General features: G+C 49.6%; 1 protein-coding gene across 3 annotated transcripts in view; it reads left to right on the top strand.

The window, feature by feature from the left end:
- Positions 1–25,614, top strand: part of CNTFR (ciliary neurotrophic factor receptor) — a 202,884-nt gene that overhangs the window by 35,474 nt on the left and 141,796 nt on the right. For all 3 annotated transcript variants that reach the window (XM_017819118.1, XM_017819120.1, XM_017819119.1), the window contains one exon: positions 16,065–16,169. In XM_017819118.1, the coding sequence (XP_017674607.1) occupies positions 16,065–16,169 (105 nt within the window). The remainder of the gene's footprint in view (positions 1–16,064; positions 16,170–25,614) is intronic.

The following is a 25,614-nucleotide window of genomic DNA, read 5'->3' as shown; positions in this document are numbered from 1 at the left end:
CTGGGACAGGGTGCACATGTCCACATGTGTGTGATTCCATGCTGCCATCTCAGCCTTTGCTGTAGCCTCAGTGGCCAAGCCCAGGGGCGCTAAACTCTGACTTTGCTCACTTGTTTTCCCATCTCTGATCTCTCCTGGTTCTTGCCTGTCACTGATTCCTTTCCTCTCTGTGAGCCTGGGGTCCTCCTTCTGCCTTGTCCTCAGCTTCCTGCTTTCTCTGGTGTATAGTGCTATCCACTTACCTCAGGAAAAAGTGCATTAAACCAAGTCTCTTTTTTGCCCTTGCCTGTGCTACCTGCAATTTGGATTTTGCCTGTATTAAGTGGAATTGAATCCCTCAAGGATGCTTTAGCCTCTCATCCTTTCCCAAAAACCTTTTTCCTGTGGAAGCACAAACCTTGAGCATTCCCCCCACCTTGCAGCCATCCCCTGCTCTCCCAGCCCTTTGCACTGCTCTGGCTACCCTCCCTCAGCCCTGACCCATGGGCCCCCTCCCTTCCCTCAGCCCCGGGCCCCTCTGCCTGAAAGGCTGTCAATCAGGCTGAATTGTCTGGTGGTTTTGTGATGTGGAAAGACTCCCACCAAGGAGTCAAGGGCCAGGCTGAGACCTTTAAACTCGATCCCATTTGTGTCTTAAATCAAACAGAAATCCAGGTCCTGGGATGGAGGGGGAGGTTTAAGGCAATGCAGAGGCTCAAAAGCCTCCCCTGCCCCCCCTGAATTTTCCTGGAGCTCCTTTCCCACCTGCACTGTGTGTAGGAGCTGGGAATGTGCCCATGGCCCTGGAGCTTAGGGCTTGCTTCCCCCTGTAGCCCTTTGCTTTGAAGGATGGCAGCAGCGCTTCCTTTAGTGCTGGCTCCTTAAACAAACCCTCTGCCTGGGGTACAAGGCAGTGAGGGTTCTCTGCAGTGAGCCAGAGGAGAGTGTTGAGGAATGTGCTGGGAAGTAGAGACTGCCTTAGGGAAGGGAAGGCTTCTGGGATCTGCTGTTGGAATCACACAGGCCTGGGTAGGTGGGCAGAGCTGTGCTCCCAGCATCTCTAGTCTCACCAATTTGTGGTGGCAGCTGCTGCCTGGGAGGATGTGGGTGCAGAGGACAGATCAGTGACTGATGTCCTGCAGATGGCTGACAGGTTAAAAGCAATGTTTTAGCCTCCATACAAGACTCTGTAGGCAAGCTTGACCTTACTGGACTGTTGTCACTGCAAAGAGGAGAGTGGCCTGGTCCCTGTCCCCAGTGTGCCTGTGTCTCAGTGGTTTGAATCACACAGCAACTGGTTCTGCAAGTCACCTGCTGGTGCCCTCAGAGGGGAGACAAAACCAAAATGAGGTGTCCCAAATTCCCAATCTACTGCCAGAATAGGGCATCAGGCAAGGAGGCTTAAACACCCTCTGCTTGTCCCTGCTGTGTGTAAAGACAGGCTCAGTCTGCAGAAGGAAAATCACCCTAAATGGCAGGTTGGAATTTTTACTTTTTTCTCTAGAAGAAGGTTTGACAGCAACAGAGTCAGCTGCCCTGGGGTTGAGCCCCATTCCATCTCACAGGGTTTGCCGGGGGCCCTGGACCTAGTGCTGCTGGAGAGAGGAGAGAGAGCAGGGTTGGATGGAGAACCAGCTTGCAGCTCATGTCTTTCCCTGACTGTGAGCAAAGAGTTTGCTACTCTTTTTTTCTTTCAACTTCTTTCCAAAGTCCACATAGGTGAGAGATTTCATTTTGTCTTCCCAAGGGAAAGTTGAAAATCTCTCTTCCCCTGACTGAGCTGTGTTTTCAGGAGAAGCCTGGAGCTGCCTTAAGACATGTACAAGCTCAGAAATGCAGTGGCTGTGTTTATTTTTTACACTCTGGGCAAAGCCAGAGCTGCTGCCAGTGCTAAGTAAATACAGAACTGCCCTCCTGAGTGACTGCAGTAGCCAGGGCTATACTTGCTACTTGCATGAAACCAGATGGATCTATCTGGGGACTGGAACAGCAGCTTTCTTGTGACTAGCAAAAGCAGAGCCACTGGCATTTGGATTACCAGCTCTCCTGTGCTTTTAACAGAGTGCCAATGTTTGACAAAACCATTAAGTTAAATTAAGCCCTACGCATTTCAAATGGATTCTGAGACTTCTGCCTGACTCGCTATTAGCAGAGCTGTCTCTTCTCCCTTTCGTCTTTCTGTTCTTTCTTTTTTTTCCTTTTTCCTCCCCCTCCTCCATTTAATTCACTCTGTGTAGCTGTTTTACTGCTGACATTTAAAAGTAACTCAAGGAGAGACCTGGCATTGGGATGGCACTGCTGTGAGCCCAGTCATTCCCGGTCCTGCTGTGGTAGGCAGGGACGACATTTGGAAGGTGTTTGCTTGAGGCAAGCCCTGTGTCCCACAGAGCCTGCATATGGGTTGGCCAGGGATGCTCCGGTCCCTGCAGAGCCCACGGCTGCTCTGCTTCTGCCCATTGCCAGTGTTATTTATGGCCCAGGTTGTTGCTTTGCTGGGCCGTTTCCAGAGATCAGAGAAGGATGCCCTGAGTTCCCAGGGGCTTGCAAGGGCATGGAACATCAGTGGGAACAGGGGCAGCAGCAGCACAGTCTGTCCGAGTCACCTTGACTTGGCTCCAGCGAAAGTGAAGTACTTTAAAGAGGCATAGGGCGCTGACCTTGTAAATGGATGCATGACCCAACTGCTTCCCTGTGGAGTTGGCTGCTTTGTGTCCCTGATAGTGCTCTTCACGCCTGTGGAGAATCACTGGAGCTGGGGGGTGGTTGCTGGGGTCTCATTTGCACAGCTGCATCTCAACTGTGCAAGCTCTGCTAGTCACCGGTGTGAGAAATGCTAGTAGCTTCCCCCTGTCCATCTAATGCAGCTTTTCTTGGGGCAGCAGAGCCCCTGTGGGACCTCACTGTGGCTGCTGGTGGAGCTGTTGCCACCTTGGAGCGTATTTTAGGAGTGGACTGTGGAGTTGAAGAGGGTGAGCAGAAAGCTTGAGAGGGGCACAAGCACCTATGCCATTGGGATTTGGGGATGGATGGCCTCCTCATGAGGACCGAAGGCATCTGCATCACTGCAGCTGCGCTAGAGTGTGAATGGGGTGAGGAAAGAGGGAAAGCGGTCCCATGGAGTGGGACAGAAAACACTGAACAGCACTGGGGTGAAGGTTTTCCAAGTAGTAAATGTGCTGAGGGGGATCTGATGGAGCTCGTGGACTAGGGAGAAGATATAGCAGTTGGATGCTGGACCAAGGCTGAAAATGGCTTTCTGCAGGTATCTGAGGCTTGCAGTACTCTGAGGTGCTGCCCTGTTGTCCTGATCCATGGAAATACATTGTGCCAAGTGCTGTACTGGCAGACAACATCCCATATAAAGGCTTCCATTCCTCTGTCTGAAAACTTCAAAATATCAATTGCAGATGATGTGTGGACTGCAAGCTTTGGAGAATCCGGTTTGCACTGCTGGAACAGCCTTCCCACTGAGCAGGTCAGTGCTCCTTGCACTGAAGTGCCCTCAAGCACCTCTGCTCCTGTGCACCTCTTGCCCCTGGGTCTTTTCTGCCGTGGCCCCATGTTTATCAGGTCACTGTAAGATGTGGCCTCTTGACGCACACAATCTCCCTTCTTGCTCTTTCTGTCACAGCTTGTCTGGAGAGGAGCCAGGAGCTGCATGAGGGAAGCTTTCAGCAGATCCACATGATTTGGTCCCGGGTGTGCAAAGCTGGAGTGCTAAACCAGGGGAAGCACATCTGAGTGAAGACTTGGGGGAAGGTTGGCACCATGGAGGCTGTTCCTGTTGACACTCAGAACATGGTGCCTGTTGCCATATCTTTCTGCAGTGGGTACAGCTCCCATCCCCCCATCAGTGTCTTGTTTCTCTGGGCGCTCTCTCGTCATTTCCATGTTCATTAATGCTGATACGCTCAATTGCATCAGCTCGTTTCGAGGGACCAAGTGCAATCCTGTGCCTTCATTTACATCCCTGCTGCCTAGCTGTTGCCCAGGCAATGCCAGGTGCTTTGACACCATTACCCAGCCAACTGGCATCCTCTCTGCCCCATTAACCTTCCTGTAATTGACTTCAAATTGAATGCGGAAGGGAAGGAACTGTGTTGGAACAGTAACTGTTTGCATTACCATGGAACAGGGCTCTTTGTTTTTGAAAGAAAAACTGTGACAGTTGGTTATGGGTACAATTAGATTTGGGAAGGGTTTCTTGTCTGTTAGGAAGCTGTGCAGTTTGCCTTGGTTTGCAGCGTTTCCCCACCATCATCTCCTGGGGGAGTGATGTCAAAGCTCCTTGGTGGTTGTCAGCTGCGTAGCTTGGAGGGTTTGTGGAGGACAGGAATGATGTTGGAGAGTCTGGCAGCAGTGGGTGTGTGCAGCTTGGGGAAGGGAAGGTGAAGCACGGTGTTGAGGGGCATCATTGCAATTTTGAGCCTCTTGATGGTAGGGAGAGGCCAGAAACGGAGTTGTATTTGGAAGCACTCAGGGACAGGCAGCAGACCACAGCCCAGTTTGGGGCATCTGACTGCTTGTCAAGCACTGAGAAGTATCTTATCCCCATGATGGTGGTCAAACACTGCAAGAGGAATAAGGGACGGGAAAAGCCCAGTCTTTGAGATGCTCAGCCCTGACCTGCAGCAGCCCCTGTACCTGAGCTGGTTGGTCCTGCACCACCTGCATGTCATTAGGTTGACATCTGGGTCAGTCTACAGTATTCTATAGCTGTGATTCTAAATCCATTCTGGTAACTAGAAATCTACTCCTTTTTTTTGTTTTTAAACTTAAATGTTGAAATAGCATAAAACATCTCTGGAGTTTTTTTCCTCATTAAAAGGTAGAACTGGCTTTTGTCATGTTTTCTTTTTGCCCTCTTTGCTTGGCTAGCCAAAGTCACCCAAACAGATGCCTCACTACAGAATGTCTACCACTGAATTGGCATCTTCTGTCAACTTGAGTCAATTTTATTTATTCATCTTCTGCTTGCACAGCACCGTGGTCGCCAAGTCTTCCTGCGTTTTCTCGTGACTTGTGCTGGATGTGATTCGTTAGGCTTAATTGGGCTGCCAGAAGAGAAGGGCAGTGCGAGAGCAGATGGATGGAAACCTTGGCATTGGCTGCTTGATGGCCAAACCCAGCAGAACTGGTCCTGCTCCAGCAGAGCCCCTGAACAAGGCAGGTCTGTCCAATGAAGGCAAGTGCTGAGCTTCCCTGTGCAAGAGATGAGCTTCCCATCTACTTCAAAGTTGGGAAAAAGGGGTGCAATACTCAAAGCTTTACTGCCTCTTATTAAGGTGTTGTTATTCATTATTTGTTAATATTATTGTTTTATTGCCTATTACCTGTTACTTATTACGAGAGGAGGTAATTCTGCACTGTGTTTCTGAACTTTTCAAAAGGCAGAGCTGAGGAAATTGCACAAGAGGGATTTCTTAAACTCTAGGATCTCGGCTGGCCTCCATCCTACCTGTCTGGCGTGGACCAATCCTTGCAATGCTTCATCTCCTCATCCATGCAGGAGTCCAAACAGGGCTAAAAAAACCTGGGACTTCTTGTGCGGACATTGAAGTGCTACTGGGATGTGGTGGTAGGGAAACTTCAGCCCCTACAAGAGAGGAGATCTTTATTTTGAGGGGGGAGCCCTGGAGCTGTCACCCCTAATTGCTGTGTTATGAAAAAAGTTTGATGGAGGCAATCACTTGCACTTATTGGTTTGTACTGGGGTCTGACTGTCATCTGGGAGAGGGTGTTTGAACCTTTGGTTGTCACAGTGGTTGGAGGCAGATCACAGATGGAGGAAGTGAAGTATTAAGAGATCCCTGGCTGCCAGGCACAGCTCGAGCTGGAAGCCATACAACTGTGTCCTCAGCAGCTTTCTTGGGGAGATCAGACCCCTCATATTACACTTGCAGTCAATGAACCGTGGTGCGAGGGGCACAGCTCTACCTCTGTTTCCCCTAGAGCTAACAGAGCTTAGTATCAATTAGCAGCTTAATTTGTAATTAATAACTTGCTTCCTCTTTTTTAAATGGCTTGCGGCAGGGGCTGACACAAGAGGCTCACACAGCCTGCAATGTGCTGTCATCAACTGCCAAGGAGCATCCTGAGATTTGGGGGGTGGGTTTGGACATGGACACTGTTGGAAAGCAGGGAAACAGCCCTGGCAGGGGTTTGGGATGCAGGCTGTCCTGGAGATGAGTGTGGAGCCTCAGAAAACTAATGCTTTTCTGTCTTCTAGGAGTGCTGGCTCATAATCCTGGGGCAAATGTTGCTTTACCCTGTGGCATCACCATGCAGGGATCAGTCCAGGCACTTCGCCGTCCTCCCACACTTTCCATCCTGCTGTGACAGCCAGCAGTCTGTCCGTGTGTCTGGCGGATGCTGTGAGGGGCTGGCAGGGCTATCCCTTCCCCTTGAGTGTGGGAGCTCCTCCAGCAGCACAGGTTGTGTGGTATCCGATCCAGCTTGGGATCTTCCTTTCTGGGGTTGACATATCTCATCTTCCTGCAACTCTTCATGGGTTTCCCTTCCCTGTCCATATGGATTATTGCTTTCTGGGCTGCACCATCCCACAGTGGTGTGTGGGGACTCCAGCCTGCTGATTGCCTTTTGCACAGGTCCCTGTGGTGAAGGAATTGGGGCTGCCCTGCCAAAAGTGGCAGTGAGTGAAGAAAGAGACAGTCAGCAGATATGTAATCAGTCCAGGGCCACCCAGTGGGGGTGAACTTGTCGTTCTTTGTACTCTGGGGCTGTTTAGTAACTGTGTTGCTCTCAAAGTAGTCCTCCTGGTACTGTCCTGCAAGGAAGAGCTTGATGTGATGATGATGATCCCGTTTTTTCCCTATCTGCATTCTGCTCCATCCTTCTCTGGCATGCACACTCCCATGTAAGCAGTCCAGAGGATTCCTGCCTTCTGTCTTGCTCCCTGCACCATCTGTCCCTCTCACTTTTCTCAGTGTCTTACTCATCTTAGGACAGAAGCACTGTCTTTCTTTCTCTTTAGCATTTATTCCTGGTTGTTGTTTCAGTCTCTGAGAATTCAAAACCGTGTCTGTGTAGAGGGAGAAAAATTCTTCTATGCTTCACCTGGCAAGGAGGCACAGAAAACACCAAGTGGACATGTGGAGCTGTGGGAAACACTGGAGAATGGTGGCAGGATGCCAGCACTGGGGGATGCTCTGCATGTCCCCAGTTGAGGGGGAGACACCAGCGTCTGAGGGACAGAAGTCTTTATGTCACTCCAGTCTTGCTTTCCCTGTGTGACTGATAGAGCTGGATTTGGGTTGGGATTTTTTTCCATTTCAAGGCTTCTCAATGCTGTTTGAACCAAGTGTTCCCTTAGCATTTGATGCTCTCTCTGTTCAGGGAGAAATTTGCATCTGAGTTGCTTGGCATTCATTTGCCATCCAATGGGTCTTATGTCTGGAAAGGTCTGGAGTCAGGGCAGAAGCTGAGTTAATTTGCACTGGAAGGCAGGCATACTTTGTTTTGCATATTGGTTTCTTCTCACAGGAATCCCATTTGAGGTATTTGTTCTCTTCTATTGTTGAAGCTGTGTTAAGAGCCATGGCACTCTCCCTGCAAGGCTGGGAAAAGAGAGGGCTAGTCTGAAAGGTGCCAGTTAAACCTGTGTTCAGATATAAACTGCTATTGCACTGTTAAGTTGGACCCTTCTCCAGAGTTTTGATGCTTTTTGCCTTTAACTGAGGAAGAAATACTCACAGAGATGGTCTTGTGGGAAGTAAAGCAGGCTCTAGAGTTCAGTTTGCAGCTACATAGGATGAAACACTTCTAAAATTCAGGGGAAAAGTGCCAGAGGGTTTTTAACTCTCATTTGGATCAGCGTATGAAATTATCAGACAGGGCAGACATTTTGGTACAGCTTGCCTGGGAGGAAGGATATTTGGAAAGAGTAGCTGGGTCTGAGGGGCAACGGTGCTGCAGAGAATGGTGTGAGGGTGTGGCCACTGCTCAAGCTGGAGGTCTGGAACTCAATTACCCCAAAACTTAGTTCTTCCTTACCTGGGTGCCAGACTTGGGACCTGAGGGTCATCTCCTATGTCTTCCTACCAGCATGTCCTTCTGGGGTTGTTCCAGAGCCTGCTTCCAGCTCCCAGCAGTGTGCAGTGTTACTGCTCCTGGTTTGCATCGCAGGCATTTGTCACCACTGACAGCCCTGTAATCCTGGGTGCAGCAGGAAGAGTCCCCATGGGCTGGAGCAGAGGTACCCCAAAAAACACCTCTGTAGGGAAGGCAGCTCCAGCTGCAAGTCCAGAGGAGTTTAAAACCAGGAGACGCCATAAGCCCTATTTACTGGTAAGAGGCTCTTGGTGACTTGTTGCAACTCTCTGCACTGGAGGTGCTGTTTGCACAGTCCCCAGCTCATCCCAACTTGGGAGTGCTGCTGAGCCCTCAAATACACCTTTTTCATGCCCTGCAGCAACATTGTCAGGGCTTTGACAGGTAGAAAGTTATCACTTCGAAGTGGTATCAGCACTTGATCTTTCCTTCACTTCCCCAGGAGAGAGCTGGGAGAGACACCCATCGGTGATGCCAGGGCTGTGCCATCTGTGGAGGGGCTGGTGCTGGCTGAGAGCTGGCTGTGGACTGCACAGGGTTACTGAGACATTGACAGTAAACAGGAAGAGAGGACAAAGCAAGTCTGCTGTAATTATGTAGCATTTATTATTAATACTCTGGAATTGCTGGAAGCAGCCTCTGTAATGTGAATACTGATACAGAGGTTCAGAAGACAATTTAGCTCATCTGTCTGTTTATTAGCTCCCTCAGGTCTGGCAGACAGGGAACTAAAGCCTCATTTGCTACTGCCTTGTTGCACCCCCCCCCTCTGCCCCCAAACTCCCTGTTGTTTCCATAAAGAATCCTGGTTTTGTTCATCCTCCCAATGGGTGCTACAACAATGTGTGGCATGATCATGGATAGCCACATGGATAGCCACATGATCATGGATTAAAGCAGGCTTTAATCATTGCCCTGAGCCTGCTTGTTCACCGGCCATGGCCCAAAGCTTGGCACCGGGCTGGGCAGAGCTGTTGCCTTTCCGAGACAGGCACAGCCATGGGTGATGCTTGAGTTGGACGTCCCCTCTCCCAGGGTGTGGAGCTGCACATCCTCGCGGCAGCAGCTTGACCACATTGCATGAGCTGGTGCAGGTTGGAATCTGCAGTTCATAACAGGGCTGCGATGAAGGGAGAGGGCAGAGGAGCTTTAGGAAGCTGGCTAGGAAATAATTAAAGGCTGCTAGGGTGGATAGATCAAGAAGTTAAACCAGCTGTCGGGGGTGCAACAAGTTTCCTTTTTCTTCTGTGGCTTCTGTGGTAGGATTTGTCATTCTAGCTTCTGTCCAAGTTTCTGGGCTTCGGACTAGGTTTTTTCTGCATATCCCAAGCATATAGGACATCCATTCCCTTATGTATTATACAGTAGTTTAAAGAGGATTAAGACAATAGCTAATCTAAATGATGAATGATGTAGATTGCTCAGCCTCTGAGCCACCGGGGTTTTTCTTGCACACAGATTAGTCAGCTCAGTAGCTAAATATTGGGGCAAACAGTATAAATCCATGCACATAAGCCTCTCTGGCTTGAATAGGATAGAAGGATTTCGAAATGGGCTTCGACACCACTCTGCGTCTTGTCACGGCGTCTGTGGCTGCTTCGCTGACACGACGGACGGGGAAGGAGGCTCGATGGCTGCTGATGCACAGCCCAGGTGGCTGAGGAAATACAGCATCCAGCACTTCTTGGTCGATGCCGCTATCGGATACGGATGGTGGCAGGAGAGGGAAGGGATCGATGCTGCTCACCTCCCTGCCCCTGGAGCCGGCTTTTCACTGGCTGAGTTAGGGGAGGCTGATCCAGTCTCAGAGAGTGCAGCCTGCAGAGGGGTAACGTGAGCTGGTGGGGTTTTACTTTGATGAACGGGCTGGTGTGGCAGGTACCAGCCCTTTGTCCTGGTATCAGTGCTGGGATGGTGCTGGCAGCCCCTAAGGAGTGTGACCTGTAGGAGAGAGCTTGTACTGGGATGGGACTGACAGCAGGTTTTTCTTAAGCTCTGAAAGCAGAAGGATTTAAATCTTTTATTTATATGTCTGGTCAAGTCTGTCAGAGTTGTGTCAAATATTTTTGACAAGCAAAAATGCCATTTGCTCCAGCTTAATGAAAAATGATTTTTATTCCCCCCCTCTGCCCCCCCAGGGGCTAAAGGAATTGTACTTTCAATTGCAAACCCAAAAGCTCCTCAGGAAAAAAAACTAAACAACACATCACAAAACAAAACCTCAAACCTTCCGATCGTTGTGAGAGTTGGCTGTTACAAGAGGCTCTTGGTTGATGTTTTGGGTCTGTGTAAAATGAGGGTCTGGAGAGCATTCAATCATATGGTATCTCCTTTTATGAAGCTTTCTGGGCATATTATTCTAATGACGTTTAATGGCACTGATTTCTTCATCTTAACTGAGTGGGTCTTTTCCCAGTCTCACATCATTTTAATTCGTTCCTCTTATGAGAAATATGAGAACTGGGACTGGCTTGACTCAGCGCAGAAGAAGATCCATGTAAGTGGTTGTCTTGTCCCTCCTGGTGGGGATGCATCTGGCTTTCTAAGGCTGAGGGTTGTGTTGAGGCAAAGCTTGTATCAGGACCAACATTTGTCAGAGGACCTGTTCTCCTTGAATTTTTCCTGCTCCTCTTGAAATAATTTGTTGTCTGCTGTTTAATAAGAAGCTGTGTGAACTTCGTGGTTTGGCCAACACAGTGTGTCTAGCCTGAGGTCCTGTGGCTGTCCTCCCTCCTCCCTCTTCCCGGGCTGAAAAGACATGTTGTACCCTGATGCAGAAGATGCTTTGTTCCCCTTCCCTTGTGCCTCTTGTGGCCTCTCTACTCACTTTCTGTGAGGACCAGAGCTGTGTGTGGTGACCAAGTGACAGTCACATAGCAGGTTTGTCCAGTGCCAGCATGGTCTGGTTTAGGGCAGAAGAGTGCTGGACGCTGTGGCATAGGTCATCTACACCACAGGACATGGGTACAAGCTCTGCTTAGGAATGCAGGGTGGGTCTGTGTCTGGATTTTATCTGATCTCCTCACTGAGTGAGATATGGGTTAAAATTCAGCCATGGTTGACTGTGGAGAAGCTCTGGTGCCACAGCTGGAACTGCACATTGATCCCTCCAGCTGGTTGTGTAGTGTGAGGCTGAGACACAGGATGCTGCAGGCATCAGAAAAGGGTCATGTGCGTCCCTCACTCCCTTTCCCCTTCCTTACGGAGATTCAGGCAAGGCTGGCTTTGCCTGAGCCCTCCTCTTTGGGCCCAGGTCTCCCTTCTCCATAACCTAGTTCAGTGCTCAGTAAAGGGAGACCCTTTCTTGGGTGCCAGCTGGGAGAAGGGTAGGGGCAGTGGGACAAGCTGGCACTCACCACTCATCCCGCAGCTGAAGGGTTAGTCTGTGCATCCTGACTCAGGATCAGACTGTGTCACAGCTGGTTCCCTGCCTTGCATTGTGTCCCCTGGGAGCTGTCAGGAGGCTGCTGGAGCCGTGCGGTAACACAGGTCTCGGGGAGGCAAGCAAGGTCAGATGTCTGCTCAGAAATGAGATTGGTGATGATGCCACTGGTGCTGACAAATGGCCTGTCATTAATCTCTGACTCATGGCAGCGGAGAGGGCAGCGGTGGAAGAAACCCATGAGGTCACTGGCAGCCTCTCTCCCCCTGGGGAACTGCACACAACTTCCACACTAATCCTTTCTGCATGGGGTGGGCACCCCTCCCGGGGGACGGGGAGGAGTTCTTTTTCTTACACGCCTACTCTGAGTGTTTGTGTTTGTGTGCAAGTGCATGGCACAACTCCAGACTAGCTCCAGTCAAGCCCCTAAGCACCTGGGAACTGGCACGATGGTGCAGCCCCTGTCTGGACTGGATTGTGGCATCACGCTTGCAGTGGTGCAAGTGGGATGAAGGTTGAAACAAAGCTTGTGTTATCAGGGTGTTGCAATACCGTTGAGAGACAGGAGGTGCTGTGCTGCTGGGAAATGCTGCAGGAAGCTGGGGGGAGACCAAGCTGGGATGTTCAAACCGTGGCTGTGGTCTCCCATGGGGGGGCATTGCCTGGGGCTGGGTCTGAAGGGTGCTCAGCCCTCTTGCAGAGCAGCCTTCATCTTCTCTCCTGTTCTTTGACTCAGTTGCAAAAGACTTGGAGGTTATAGCCAAAACAGGCAGGACCTTCTGTGGTAGTGGATGCTGGTGGAGGTGCTGCACCCACTGCTCAGCCATGCTGGTGAGCTGCACAGGGCTGAGCTGCATTTCAGGGCTGCTGTTGATGCTATGAGTACAAGCCTTGCATATGTACAGGGAACAGGTGACTTTCTCCTCTGGATTATTTGGGGTTTTTTTGAATCTCTTTCAAGAGGAAAGAAGACATGGTTATTCCATTTCTGACTCACTCCAGACGCTTGAACCACTCAGGTAGTGCTGAGGAGTTGATGGGCAGCAGCAGACACAGGCATGTGGGATGGGGATTTCTATGTCTGAAAGAGCAAAAGAGAAGGGAGCACTGATGGGGATATGGAGGTCCTGATTTTGGAGTGTGAGGGCTACCACCAGCCCAGGCTGCTGCAGTAGCGGCAGAGCCTGAGCTGTGCCTCCAGGATCTTCCCCTTCCACTTCTGCTGAGCTACAATTTCATTTTTCACTTTTCTTCCATCCCCTCTTAACTGGAAGAAGTCCTAAATAAAGTTGCTGTCACTTTTATTTATGGACACAGAGGAAGAGATGGACAAAAAGCCTGTGTGCTCCTGACAGCTACAAAGCATCTGGCTGTTTTTCTTTGCTTGCGTTGGTGAGGCAATCGATCTGGGCACAGGAAACACCCTCCTTGGGTGCATGGGGCTCCTATGTGCCCCTGCTCAGGGCACTTCACGAGGGTGGATGGGAGGGGGCTTTGCATCTTGGCTCCTGGCCATTGGCTGTCACAAGGCCAGGCTTGTCTGGGAACACCTGTCCTAAAATCCCGGACCTCTGAAAATACAGATGCACGAACATGCCTGCCTTAAGAATCCATCACAGGCTTCTCGTCTCCATCTTGATTGGTTCCAGTGAGGTCAACTTTTTTTAATAACTCCTGGACTTCGGCAGGGAAAACTATTTCCTTCAGGAAATAATATAATTAAGGCTGCCTGACACTTCTGATTATAAGCCCCTGTCTTCAGTTGCTTGAAACTATGCCAGCCTTTAACCATTTGGACTGAAACTTTACATGTCTCTGCCTCCGGCTGAATTTTTTTGGAAAATTTTAGCAAAGAGAGTTTTAAGCTGCTCGCAGAACAGAGTTCGGGGGAGAAAAAGGCATTATTCTATCCACAGTTAAAAATAAAATTGAAAAAAAAGAAAACAACACAGAAAAATTCTTGCAGTTGTCGTGCTGAGAAAATTTTAGTATCTTTGTGCTGCGAAACTCGGTCTGATAGTTTTGGGGAAGGTTTTCAGCCAGGCATCAGGGATCTGCCTGTTGCTGATGCTACAAAAATCCACCTTCCCTGCGCCAAGTCGCGAGGCTCTGAGACACGCTGCTGTGTGGGTGTGTTATATATAGCGCGTGCAGGGAGGTTCCCACAGCAGGAACTGCAGTGCTTTGAGCACACGTGAGTGCAAAACCTGTGCCCAGCTCTTGCACGGGATGCCTTGCTGCTTGGAAACTGTGGGCCCCTTCTGCTGGTCCAAGTAAAATTCACGGATCTCTGAAAGGTGTAGCCCCGGCTTGTGTTGGGGAGAAAGATTTTTGGCAAATGCTGTGTTTTTGGAACGTGGTTTTTTTGCAAGTGGTTTGGTTAGCCCTCTCTGTACTGTGCAGATGCATCATGTGGGACATGCAGCATGCCATGGGTACTGGGCATCCTCCAGGGTTTTGCAGGGACTTGTTTAAACAGTTAGTGCTTTTGCAGGCAGGTTCCTCTTAACTCAGCTTGTTGCTACAGAAATGGCCAAAGCAGGAGTATTTGTGTGGAGGCAGCCCAGATGGGCCCTATAAAGCAGGTGTCACACTGATGAAGTGCCCTGACCGTAGCATTGCTGAGACCTCAAGTCCTGGTGATGCAGGGTGAGCTCAGCACTGATGCAAACCCTCCTGCAGAGATCTGATCCAGGACTTGTCCACGCTCTGTGGCTGGCAGCATTTGCTCCTTATGTGAGCCCACCTGAGCTGTGACCAAGGCAGGTCTCAGTTTTTGGGGAAGCCTAGCTCACAGATCTTCCTACTGGCTCAGCCGTAACTCATGCCCCAAATCAGGTCCTTCAGCTGGTGACCTGATTTGGGCATGCCAGGTTCCTCCAAAACCCTGTTTGACCTCAATCTGAAGTTCCTAAAAAGCAAGTCATGCTTTGACTTCGATGTGGAAAGCTGGGCTGCTGGACCTGTGGCAAGGGGTGGTTTGTCTCATCAGCACAAGGCATAGAGGTGCCAGGGCTGTCAGTCCTTCTCATATGGGCAAGTTCTGAGCAAAGGCATCAGGATTTTGTGCTTTGTATCCATAATAATGCACTCCCTCCCTTGAATATTCTGCTTGAGAGTATTCAGTGCTAAACCCACCTCTCTTCTCATATCCCTGCCAAGCTAAAGTTACAGCCCAGACAGGTCACTGGCAGGTAGTGATGAACGAGTCTTGTCTCTTGCTGTAGCCTGGTCTCCTCTGTCTTGCTTCATCTGTGGCTTAAAAAAATAAAAATAAAAAAATAGAGTTGCATTGGCATTGCAGAAACAGAGGAGGCTTGGTGGGGAGGAGCCCTCTCCCCTCCTTGCCAGTCACTCATCAGCTCCAGGGTGCCTGGTAGAGCAGCTCTTGACTGATAGGGCATTGCGGCTGCTGGGCTTGGGGCAGCTGGAGTTAAATTTCTTGGTGGCTGACATCTGACAAGCATGATAAATTGCGGCACACCATGGCTGCCGGCATGACAAACAGTCCACTTCTCTCCTTTTAAGCTCTGGGCAAACTTTTTAATTATTTCCTAGCGATTTGCAAATGAGGGTTTCTCCATCAGGCATCCAGTGGAGTTTGGTGTGGGGGGGTATTTATTTATTTAGGTTTTGTAGGCAAGGTGGAGAGTGGATGGGGGTTGTAGTTTGTGTTTCTGTAGCATCCTCATGCTGACTTACCTAGGCTTTGCATGCGGTCCTGGGGAGGACTTTGGCAAAACTCATCAACTGAGGGTTGGGTGCTAATTAAAGCCTGTGATGTTCCAGGCTTGGAGCCGCTGTCACAGGGGAAAGCAGCTCTGCAGGAGTGACTCCCAGGCTTTCCTCTTGCCAGTGGAGTTTGGTTCTTATTTTTCATTTTTAATAATGCAGATCCATAAGACTTTGTTTTTCTCTTCAAAGCATTTAAAAAGAAGCAGGGGGAAAACACAACCTCAGCCACAAGAGCTGGATAATGACCACAGATCTCAACTGATAATTTGTCTAACACAAAAAGCATATTTCCTGCTGTAAGGGAGGGCACTACTGGCTACGCTAATGCCTCAGACTCCATCTCACTAGGCAGCGTGTCAGGCATAGCACAGAAAGCTCCTCTCCCATTTCTAGTCCTTGGTGTCCGTGCTGCAAAGCCATACACGCCTGCTTTCCTCTTCATACTCCCAGGTTCAGTCAGAGTGGCCTCTCTCTGCACCACTTAGCATGTGTATGAGACTTTTCAGGATTAGAGCTTAGGCAGTGCAAGACTTGGTGGGCAGATGCCTTGGTGCTGGGCTGACAGTGTAGTGTTGCTGTGCTGTTTCATCTGGGGAGCATTGCTGTCTGTCTTTAAAGAAGATCACAGATGCCCCAAGCTGCAGGATTTTTTTTTTTTCCCTCTCCCATTTCATGTCTCTGAATCGAAACAATTAAGCAAATGCGTGCTTTGGGGCTGGACTGTGACGCTCATGTGGGAGGGCTCTTAGTCTAAACTAGCTTCATGTTTGCACCAGTTACCTCCAGCTGTCAGGGCTGGGAAACAGATGCCCCCCTCCCTTGGTTGTTTCCTAAACCCAAAGCAGTGGCAGAGCTCCACCTGGTAACCTGACAGGTTGTCTCTTCTGTTTTGTTGAAGAAAATCCCAGATCTGAGCAGCGAGGGTTGGTCAAGCAGTCAGAAGAATCCTCTGGACGTTTATGAGAATTTGGGGACGCCCCAAGGACTCTGGACTGGTGGAGAGGTAAGAGGTGTGTTAAAAACCTTGCTCACCCAATTTGTATTTGATTGCTGTGCTCTGGACTGCCTGGGTATGGTGGGTGTGCAGGACACATGTCTTCTGGTGAGGATGGCATTTATTAAAGTGTGACAAAAGGCTGCTTCTAGTTCCGGTGTGTGAGCAGCCTTTTGGCTTCTGTACGAAGAGGACAGATGCTGACAGTGATTATTTAGAACGTGGAGGGCCAGGTTTGCATGAAGAGCTTGGAAAATACACATGCACATGGACAGTATCTTCATAAAGAACTCTCCCCACTTGAAAGCCCTTGGGGCAGCTCAGAGCTGTATCGTCTAACCAGGGTAGCAGAGGTCCTGTTGTGGCTGAACCACTCTGGAGCAGGTAAGTGTCACCCAGCCCTGCTTTGTGATGGGAGGTGAGGTGCCACCTCTTGCAGACAAGCACAGCCTGGAGCTCTCAGGTCTGCTTGATATTCTTTATGCTTTCCTGCCCTGGGAGGCTGCAGCATCACAGATGTGATGGACCTCCACGGGCTATGCTTGAAAAGGGCTGCATCCTCTTAGGAAACCAACACCACCACCGGCCATGATCAAGAGATTGCCTCACCTCTGAGATCTGTTGCATATGTGCTCTGTATGGGGCTTTGGTAACACAGTGCTGTTTGAGGAGGGATTTGGGTCATTTTCTCCAAGCCACAGGGACCCTGGTGGAGCAGGGAAGGGACCTGTGAATGGAGCTGCCACTCTTGGGGACACAGAGCCTGCATAGCCGTGCTGAGGAAGCCAGTGCTTGCTGATGCTCTCCTTGAGAAATGAAAATGATGAATTAAAATTTAACAAGTCTCTAAACGCCAAGCAAGGACATTTTAAGTAGGAATTGTCACCGTTTGACTAGCGCAGTCTCTCACTTAGACACTAAAACTGCATGACTTTGGTTACATTGATCTTGGAAAGCAATAGCTTATACCAAAGAGGAGAAACTGTTGGACAAAACAGCATGAAGTGTCATGAATTTTCCCTGTGCTTGTCCCCTGCCCTCTACCCCTGCATCATGCTTCCCAGGAGTGTTTTGCTGCCCCTTTAACCTTGGATTGGCAGAGTCCCTTATTCCCTGAGCCACAAGCAAGGATAGAAATGCTCCCTGTGTGCAAGGCTGAATGTGACCTCTGGAATAAAAGGTCAAGGTTAAGGACCCGCAGGGGTGGACAACACCTGATGGAGCCACAGTGGGAACGTGCTGGGGTCTGGGCATGCAGAGGTGCTCTACAGCAGCAAAACCCTGCCCTTGACTTTTCCTGCTAGTGGCATCCGTGGAGTGGCGTGGAATAAGGACTCCTTCCCTCTCCATTCCTAGGTGTGGATCAGCCCACCCACGGGACTCCTCGCAGCTCTGCAAATAGAGCAGCTCAAGTAGGGTACATCTCTAATAATACCAATTACTGTTACATGCTGGCTACAAGGTACACTGGCGGTAATGGGATCCGGGGGGGGGGGGGGATGAAATGAAAGCGATGTAATATGGTGAGATAAATTAGTGTTGTAAAATTAGCTATGGGTCTAGTCAGGGATCTGACAAATGCGTCGCAGCTTTGGTACAAGCTCTGAGCGCTGCTGAATTGGATTTGGTGGCCCAGAGCAAAGCAGATGGGAGCAAGGAAAAAAAGAGTTTGAGGGGTCTCCAAACACACATTCTGATGGTTAATGCTGCTTGTTTCTTCCTCGGATTTGCTGAATGATATGTCCCCTGATGCCTGCTTGTGTGTGGCAGACGAGGAGTAAAATCCCAGCTCAGAAGATATGCTGTTGGAGTAGCTTGAGCCTGGCAGAGAGATGGGAAGGGGGTTGGAGAAGCATCAGAAGGCTGGTACTCCTGCCAGCCTTTGCGCCTCAGCTGCCTGTCCCTGCTCTGCATCACTGACTTCCTTTCCTAGGTTTGCTCCCAAAGAGACCATTGATGGGGTTCAGGTGGGATGTCTGACAGGCAATTGGATATGTTTTAGCCTTGTTTCTGGTTTAGCTGGTTTCTGCTTCCCATGTTGCAGCCTGACCTGTTTTCCCATACCTGAATGGGCTCTGGGGCAGAAGGATGCCTGGAGCTGGGCATCCCACAGCAAAAGGATTTTGCCTGTTGACCAAGAGTGTACAGCCAACTCCTTCCAATCCTGATGCGCTTATTATTCTTCACCCTCTGAGGCAGAGCGTGGAAGCCAGGAAAAGGTTTTTTGTGCGTTATGGAGGCTGGGAAAGGGATGTGGCCAGTTCCAGTGGGATCCTCTTCCTGGTGGCTCGTTAGGAGAGGCTTCACTGGAGGGATACAAACAGTCCTGCCTGTGAGTGATGGACAGCCGGTGAGAGCCTCTTACGGATTTGTAAATGCAGCTAATTGCATGTTTAATGGCTGACGCATTACATGGGATCTGGGGAGAGGCAGACATGATTTAGGTCTGTTTTGATAAGGCATGTTATGTGACTCACTATACTAAAAAAGGGAAAGAAAAATCCTGAATATGCTTTGTAGTGCCCTGTGGTGGAGCTGTGGGGGCCAGAGCGCTGCAAGAGGTTCTGTGCAAGGCCTCTCCAAGTCATGCCTTGATGGTGCAAGAGGTATGGTGGGTACAAGACAGACGTGCCTGCATCAAGGGACCTACTTGTCACATCCCTGGGGATGAGTTTGCAGAGGCCAGGCCACTGCCCTGTGTGGTTTTGCAGCAGCACCAAGTTGAGCAACAAATCCCAAGGGATTGTCTCAGCACTGCCTGGAGCATCCCAAGAGACTTGAGTTAACTTGTGTGCTGAACCCATGTGGATGGAGACCTGGGAAGACAAACTGCAGTTTGTGGGACGTCAGCCTGGCCACTGCCTGTGTCCCTGTGTCCTCCTGCTGTCCTCCTGCTGCAAGCAAAGCACAAGGTGCAGTAGTGACACATTTAAGGTATTTCAGACTCCAGCCAGCCCCAGTGTTAAGTTGTCCTGGCAAAACCAGTGGGGTGGTGAACTGTGGCAGTGTTAGGGAGCTCCTTCCCATGACTTTGCTGCAGGAGAAGCAGTGATGTGGGACCGCAGCAGGACATTGAGCTGGTGGTTGAAGTGCCAGTAGCAGCATAAATAGAAATACAACTTCTCAGCTTCTTGTGCAGCAATGATATATCTTGTTTCTATTGACTTTCTTAAACCTCTAAAATACATTGTAGATTGATCAACAAATCTGCAAAAAGCACCTTTTTTGTTGTTTTTTTTTTTTTTTGAAGTCTAAAGCAATTTTCTGCCTGCTCCTTGTGGTTGGCTCTGAGCAGACACATGTTCTCTTGTCCTATTTGAGGCTGGCATGCTGCCATGGTGGTAGGAAGTTTAGTAATACTAGAGCTGGATCGATTCAAACCCATTATCTGTGCTGCCTGGGACTCGGTGGCGAAGGGGAAAAAATATTCTTCCCAAATGCATCAAAGCCCTGTGATAAGGACACACAGCTCTATTTATAGATGGATAGATGTCTTGCCAAAGCTCCTCTGCTGTCACTTGATTATGCAGTTTCTGAGTACTTAGCAGTGTTTGGGTTGAAGAAATATGTTGTATCTGGTGGCTGAGGTGTGTCCCCCTCCAGGCACAGCCCAGAGCATTAGTGCTTCAATGTGGGCTTTGTCGTTCCTCCAAGTAGGGACCTGATTTTAGGCAGTAAGAATGAAGTAGCTGAGAGATCTTGTAGGTAGCTGTGGAGTCTGTGACCAAGACTAAGTCTGACCAACAATCCCTCATCTTGTTCTTTCATTTGCACAGACCGCCAGAGACCTCAAAGCTCCAGAACAGAATGGCCACAGATGTCACATCAGAGCAGTGTGGCTGCTGAGATGAGGGTTCACAGCCTGAGCATGGAGATCCTCCATCTCCTGGGATACCTGGCTCTCAGCTGTGCCACCCTCCTAGCAAAGAGATTTTTCCTACTGTTCACTCTAAACCTCACAAGCAGCAACATGTGGCCACTGACATATCATATATCATGTATTTACCTTCTTCATCAGAGACTATCAAGGATATTGGAATTGGGATCAGCCATGCAAACTGCATGTTTGGAGTGGTTCCTCAGGCCAAGTTAGCTCAGGTCTTGCAGTGTATGTACACACACATGTTCTGTGAATGTGTGATTTTTGAGGGTATGGTGGAAAGGGTGGAATGAAATGGGTTAGCAACTCCAGATTTGGTTCCTGGTGTGAAGGAGCGCTTGTGCTCATGTGATAGAGTTTCTCTTCATTCCCTTTCATATGTTGCTCTGTCACAATAGTCATGAATTTGGGAATGGGAGAATGATAAATGGTTCATTCTGCTTATCTTTGAGTGTTGTTGTTAAAGGTGCTGTGCTGACTTTCCCTCAGTTCTGCCCCTAGGAAAAGCAGGGAAAAGTTTCTTCTGGCATCCAGTGAGAACCTTTTGTTTCAGCTATGCCCACTGTCATTCATCCTCTTGCTATGTGTTGCTTTGAAGAGCTTGGCTAAGTCTTCTCAACAGCTTCTAAGAATATTTCAGTGGTCCTGGCTGAATTTCCTCCAATTAATCAACATGTGTCTTGTCTTAGGGCTCCTAAAACTTAAGAGCAGTGTGTTGATGTGGTCCAAGTGCTGCATGACCTGCTGGCTGTGCCTCTGCTCCCCCAGCCCAGCCTGCTGTTGATTCCTTTGCTGCCTGGGCCCGCAGCTGGCTCGTGTGGGTCTTGCTGTCTGCCAGGGCCCACAATGGCACAGGGTGGGTGTTCCTATGCCCAAGCCCAGCACCAACCCACAGCAGCGAGATGGAGATTTCACAATAAGTGCTTTTTTTCAGACCTCGGTGTATTGTGGCTCCGGGAGGGAAGGAGTTGTCCATGGGTAGTTTTGATGATTAACACCTGACTTCTTTTGGGTTTTTTAACACGTCCTCTTGGTCAGGTGCAGGATGGTCGCATGATGGATTCCGGCTGTGTGCCATTCCCAAGCCTGGGAGAAAGGATATTTCTCCTCCCCAGGGTGTCCATAATGTGTTCGCCTGCACGGCTCCTGCGGAGTGCTCCAAGCATCCTTTGCTCTCCGCTTGGTTTTAGTCTGTCTCCAGGGTGCCGCTTAGCCTTGCTCGTATATTCCTCTGATGAGTGGGCAAGACAGGAAGCAAATACCTTTGTTACAAAACCACATATGGGCTTTCAACGGGTGATGACACTTCCCCAAGCTATCTGTCTGGTGAACGCACTTTCCCTCCTGCTTGTTTATATTCACAGGAGTGTTACTGGGCTGCGCAGGTGAGCCATAGATGTCAAGAAAGATGTCAGTGTCAGGAGAAGGCTTTAATGCAAGTCTTCCTGCTGTTTTGTGTGATGGATGCTGGATGAGACCCCATTGTACTGAGGACCATGGGAGACGGACGGTCTGCTGGCTCTGGCACAGCAGCCATAGCTTAGGAGACTGGCAGCAGTAGTGCTGGAGGTGACATTTTGCAGCTGGCCTGGGATGCTGATCTACAGTGTGACTGAGATGATAATTCAGTATATAAGGGGTCTGATGGAGGCAAGCTATGTACTCCAGTTAAAAGAAATAACCATCAGTAAGAGGGCCTGTACTCCCTCTAAAACCATTTCAGAGAGCGTCATGGATGCTCTGAGCCTCATGGCTCCTGGAGGGCTGTGGTGGTGGGTGCCTGATGCTCTGCACTGTAAAGCTGGAAATCGTGGAGGTGCATTTGCCTGAGGGAGGATCTGCCCCACTGAGTCCTGCCTTTGAGCCATGGGGAACCATTGTCAGCCTGGTGCAGGGGATACGTCTGCGTAAAATGGGCATCTGCTGCACCAGGCGGAAGGGAAAAAGTGCAGACCTACCTCCTCATAGTCCCCCTGATGCCCTAGGAGGGTGGCTGGAGGTGGGGATGTACTGGAGGAGCTGTTCAGCTGCAATGGGGATGGGCAGGATCCCACATATAGGTGGGAAGCTGAGCAAGGGGCTCAGCTGCACACAGCTGGATCCCTTCCATGTCCATAGTGCTCCCAGGGTCATGTGTGCTCAGCACCAGCAAGGCTGTTCAAAGAGGAAAGGGACAGCAGCATTGATTGCACCCCTTAGCAATGTCTAATGTATTATTTCCCCCTTTATTTATTTCCTCCTTTTTTAAGCTCTGGATAGCTCTAGGAAGCCTCCACTGAGGCCTGATGTCTCCAGGGCAATTTACAGCACACACTAGTCCCTCAGCATTTGTTACAGCCCCAGATGAGAACACCTCAGTGCTGCCCTTCAGTAAGATCACATATTACCGGCTCTTTTTTCTTCCTCTTGCCCTAAATTGTTGCACTTTACATCGAAAAGGAGGGGCATGCACGTGGGGGCCAGCACAATTTATGGATCAGAAATTTATATGCTGCTGCGACGCTGTATTTTTTCCCCACAGTGACACTTTATTGCCACAAATTACCAAACAGGCAAGGTTATGCGAGTGACAGCAAGCAGAGCTGTAAAGGACAGGAACAAGCGGCAGCAGGAAAAGTACCCAGAGGAGAGGGGGAGGTTGGGCACCAGGCAGAAATAAAAGGAGGCGGGACAAGCATCAGAAATCCTTACAGTGGGATGTGTGGGTGAAACTTGGGAATCAGTATGCCATCTCCGATGCATAGGCATGCCATGGGGCTGGGAGAGCAGCTGGTGGTCTACGTTTGGATTCTGTAAATCATGGATTTTTAACTTTCTCCATCCCCCACCCCTGTCCCCCTAAAGTTGCCAGGTCCTTCTGCAGGATGCTTTTTTTTTTTTTTTCTGAGGAGATGGCAGGGTTTTAGTTGCTGAAGGTTTTTTCCTTGTGTTCAGGGTGGTGTCACCAGGGAGAAGCATCCTTAGAAAGTGAGACTTTATCTTCCTTCTAAGTGCCCTTCATCCCTAATAAGGTTCAGCCCATGGCAGGGGTTCTTGGGAGGTGGTGGTGTACCTGTGCCTACCTCTGCACCAGCAATGGGTAAAACCCTGAAGCAACTTAAACCATACTGAACAGACAGATTCCCAGAGATGGGAATCAGCAGACTCCCATCTTGGGCTGGCTGAGGTCTTGTTGTCATCCCAACCATTGCACCAGTGGAGTAAGGGCACCTCTCTGGGCAAATCCCAGGAGCATTGTGACTACTATGAGTAAGTTATTTGCAGTCTTATTTACTCAGTTTTGCTTTCAGCGTTCTGCCTATGTGCTGTAGGGACAGTCAGGTCATCCTCTGGCTTTATTTGGGCATCAGGCTTGGATCTGGAGGCTGAAGGCTACTGGCAGAAACTTTTCTGCCTCCTTGGTAGAGGGAGTGAGGAGCTGGGGGTAGGAGGGCAGGCAGCATTCAGAGAGTTAATAAGAGGTGTTCTGCCATGAAAATGGTTTTCTTGCTGTATTTTCTTGCTTTATGGTTGTGGCGGAAACAAGTGTCCCAGGCTTGCCCTTTGGTGGGACAAGATGGTCACTTGTGTCCACCTGCATTAATACACTCAATATCCATGGTGGTGTGTGGGGCACAAGCACCAGCCCTTGGTCCGTTTCGCTGCCAAGAGCCGGCGGCAGCTCTGCTGTGACTTGCTTGGGCCCTGGTTCAGCAACTCTGTCTGCGCCCACTCACCCAAGTTAGATCAGCTTAACTTCAAACTAAATGTAAAAACTGAGAGGCCCTAGTTTGGCGGAGGTATTAAGGGTGCCTTTGAGCTGGAGATGCTGCTCAAAGCTGCCGGGGAGCTGTCACTCTACTATTCTTGCTAAAAACACTACCCAGAGGAGCTGAGAGCTGCAGAGGCTCTGGACACACAGTCAAAATTGCGTAACTTTCAGAAATGTGCTACAGCCGTGGGGCTTACCACACCAGGCCTTGGGAGAGCCAGCAATTCCATGTGCCATCCTCCCTGGCAGCAAGATAGAGTGGGTTCAAGGTGCCTTTGCACCACAGTGGACCATTGCACAAGGCAATTTGAGTTGTCTGTTCCTGTACTTGTAAAGGATAATTTCTCTTGAATCCCAATGCCATAAGCCAGGTATTTAATCTTGCTTGAAGGGAGCATGTCTAACGCATGCAGGGCATCACAAACAATAGTAAGCAATCAATAGGCTAAATCCTGAGGTCTCTTACCCAGACTTTGCTGGAGTAAAGGTTGACAAAGTGCTGAGTAGTTACTCCAGACTTCAGCCCTGAGCTGAGGGCAGAAGTGATTGACTGATTTATTGATAATGCATTTCACTATGAATCTAGCCTGTCTGTTAGTCACAAATGCTCATTTAAGCATAAATCGTGGTCTGCCATGAGCAGATAGCTTCTCCTGCAGCAGAGCTGGGCAAAAGGATTTCAGATGAATGGCTTATTTGGTGAAAAACAGTTTTGGATCAACTCGAATAGGTCGTGTTTCTGTGTTGTGCTTGGCAAATAGCCTCAGCAGAAGAAAGTGAAAGCCCACTTGTGAAAAAGATGAAGCACTGGATTTTTACATGATGTTTAGATCTCCTTTCCAACTGGTTTTAGATTTTATTCCCAAATCAAAAAGCCAGACCAGTTTCAGATGATTCCTCGGAAACTCCTTTTCCTTGCTCTCTGAAACCCTTTTTCCTCACCCTCTGTGCCTGGGTTCTGCATCAAGACCAGCAACACATGGCACTTCTTAAACCTACACTTCATTTATTTTTAGTTGGCCCAGCAGCGTGAGGGCTCAAGTGGTGACAGGCCTTCATTCAGGGCTGCTCAGTTGTGGTCTGGGATGTGTAAGGCTGCTGAGGGGAAGCTCTCGCATCCCTGGGTTTGCTGCCACAATAGGGGACTGCCTCGCTGGGCCCTTGGAAGGCTTGGAAGGGAGGTAGAGCAGCTAAGAATGCCTTCTCCACCATGCAAGATTAGGCAAAGCATTAGCTGTTCCTGCAGCAAAGGGTGTGCAAGCCCTTTGGAGGTGTCTATGGAGTCACCTTCACTCCAAATTCTTAGCAGCTGGGACATGACTTGCTTGCTCCCCTGTTCTCGAATCATTATCCTTTTCTTGATCCCTAAGCTGAGTAGTTTCTTACTAATTCAGGATATCACCTCCATAGCTGGTGTTCCCTGTAATGTTGCTTTTTCTTGATTTAAGCCTGGCTGCTGTTGGCTACCTCTGCGGTGGCTCCAAGAGTCTGTGCTAACTGTGGCAGCACGTGGATGCATCCGTGGTGGATGGTGTAGGAAACCTCTCAGACAGATTTGTGCGTATGTATATGCCTCTCTCAGTATTTCCTGTTAATTAATGGACACTGGAGTCTGTCGTCTGTAACGAGCACTCACTGGCGGGTGATAAATTGTTTGCATGACAAGATGGCAGTGAAAGCTGGGCGAGCTGCGGCTATCGGCGCTGGGCTTGGGAGTGAGGGGTGAACGTCAGTCAATGTCTGGATGGGAAGAGGGATGGTGAAAAGCCCAGCAGCCAAGTGCAAGATCCCCGAGGTATCCTGCCTGCTCATGCTGGAGGAAC

Source organism: Lepidothrix coronata, unplaced genomic scaffold, assembly GCF_001604755.1.
Source record: "Lepidothrix coronata isolate B3197 unplaced genomic scaffold, Lepidothrix_coronata-1.0 Scaffold72, whole genome shotgun sequence".
Taxonomy (NCBI): Eukaryota; Metazoa; Chordata; class Aves; order Passeriformes; family Pipridae; genus Lepidothrix; species Lepidothrix coronata.
Note: the sequence above shows the minus strand (reverse complement) of the source record. Positions and strands in the feature narration are given on the sequence as shown.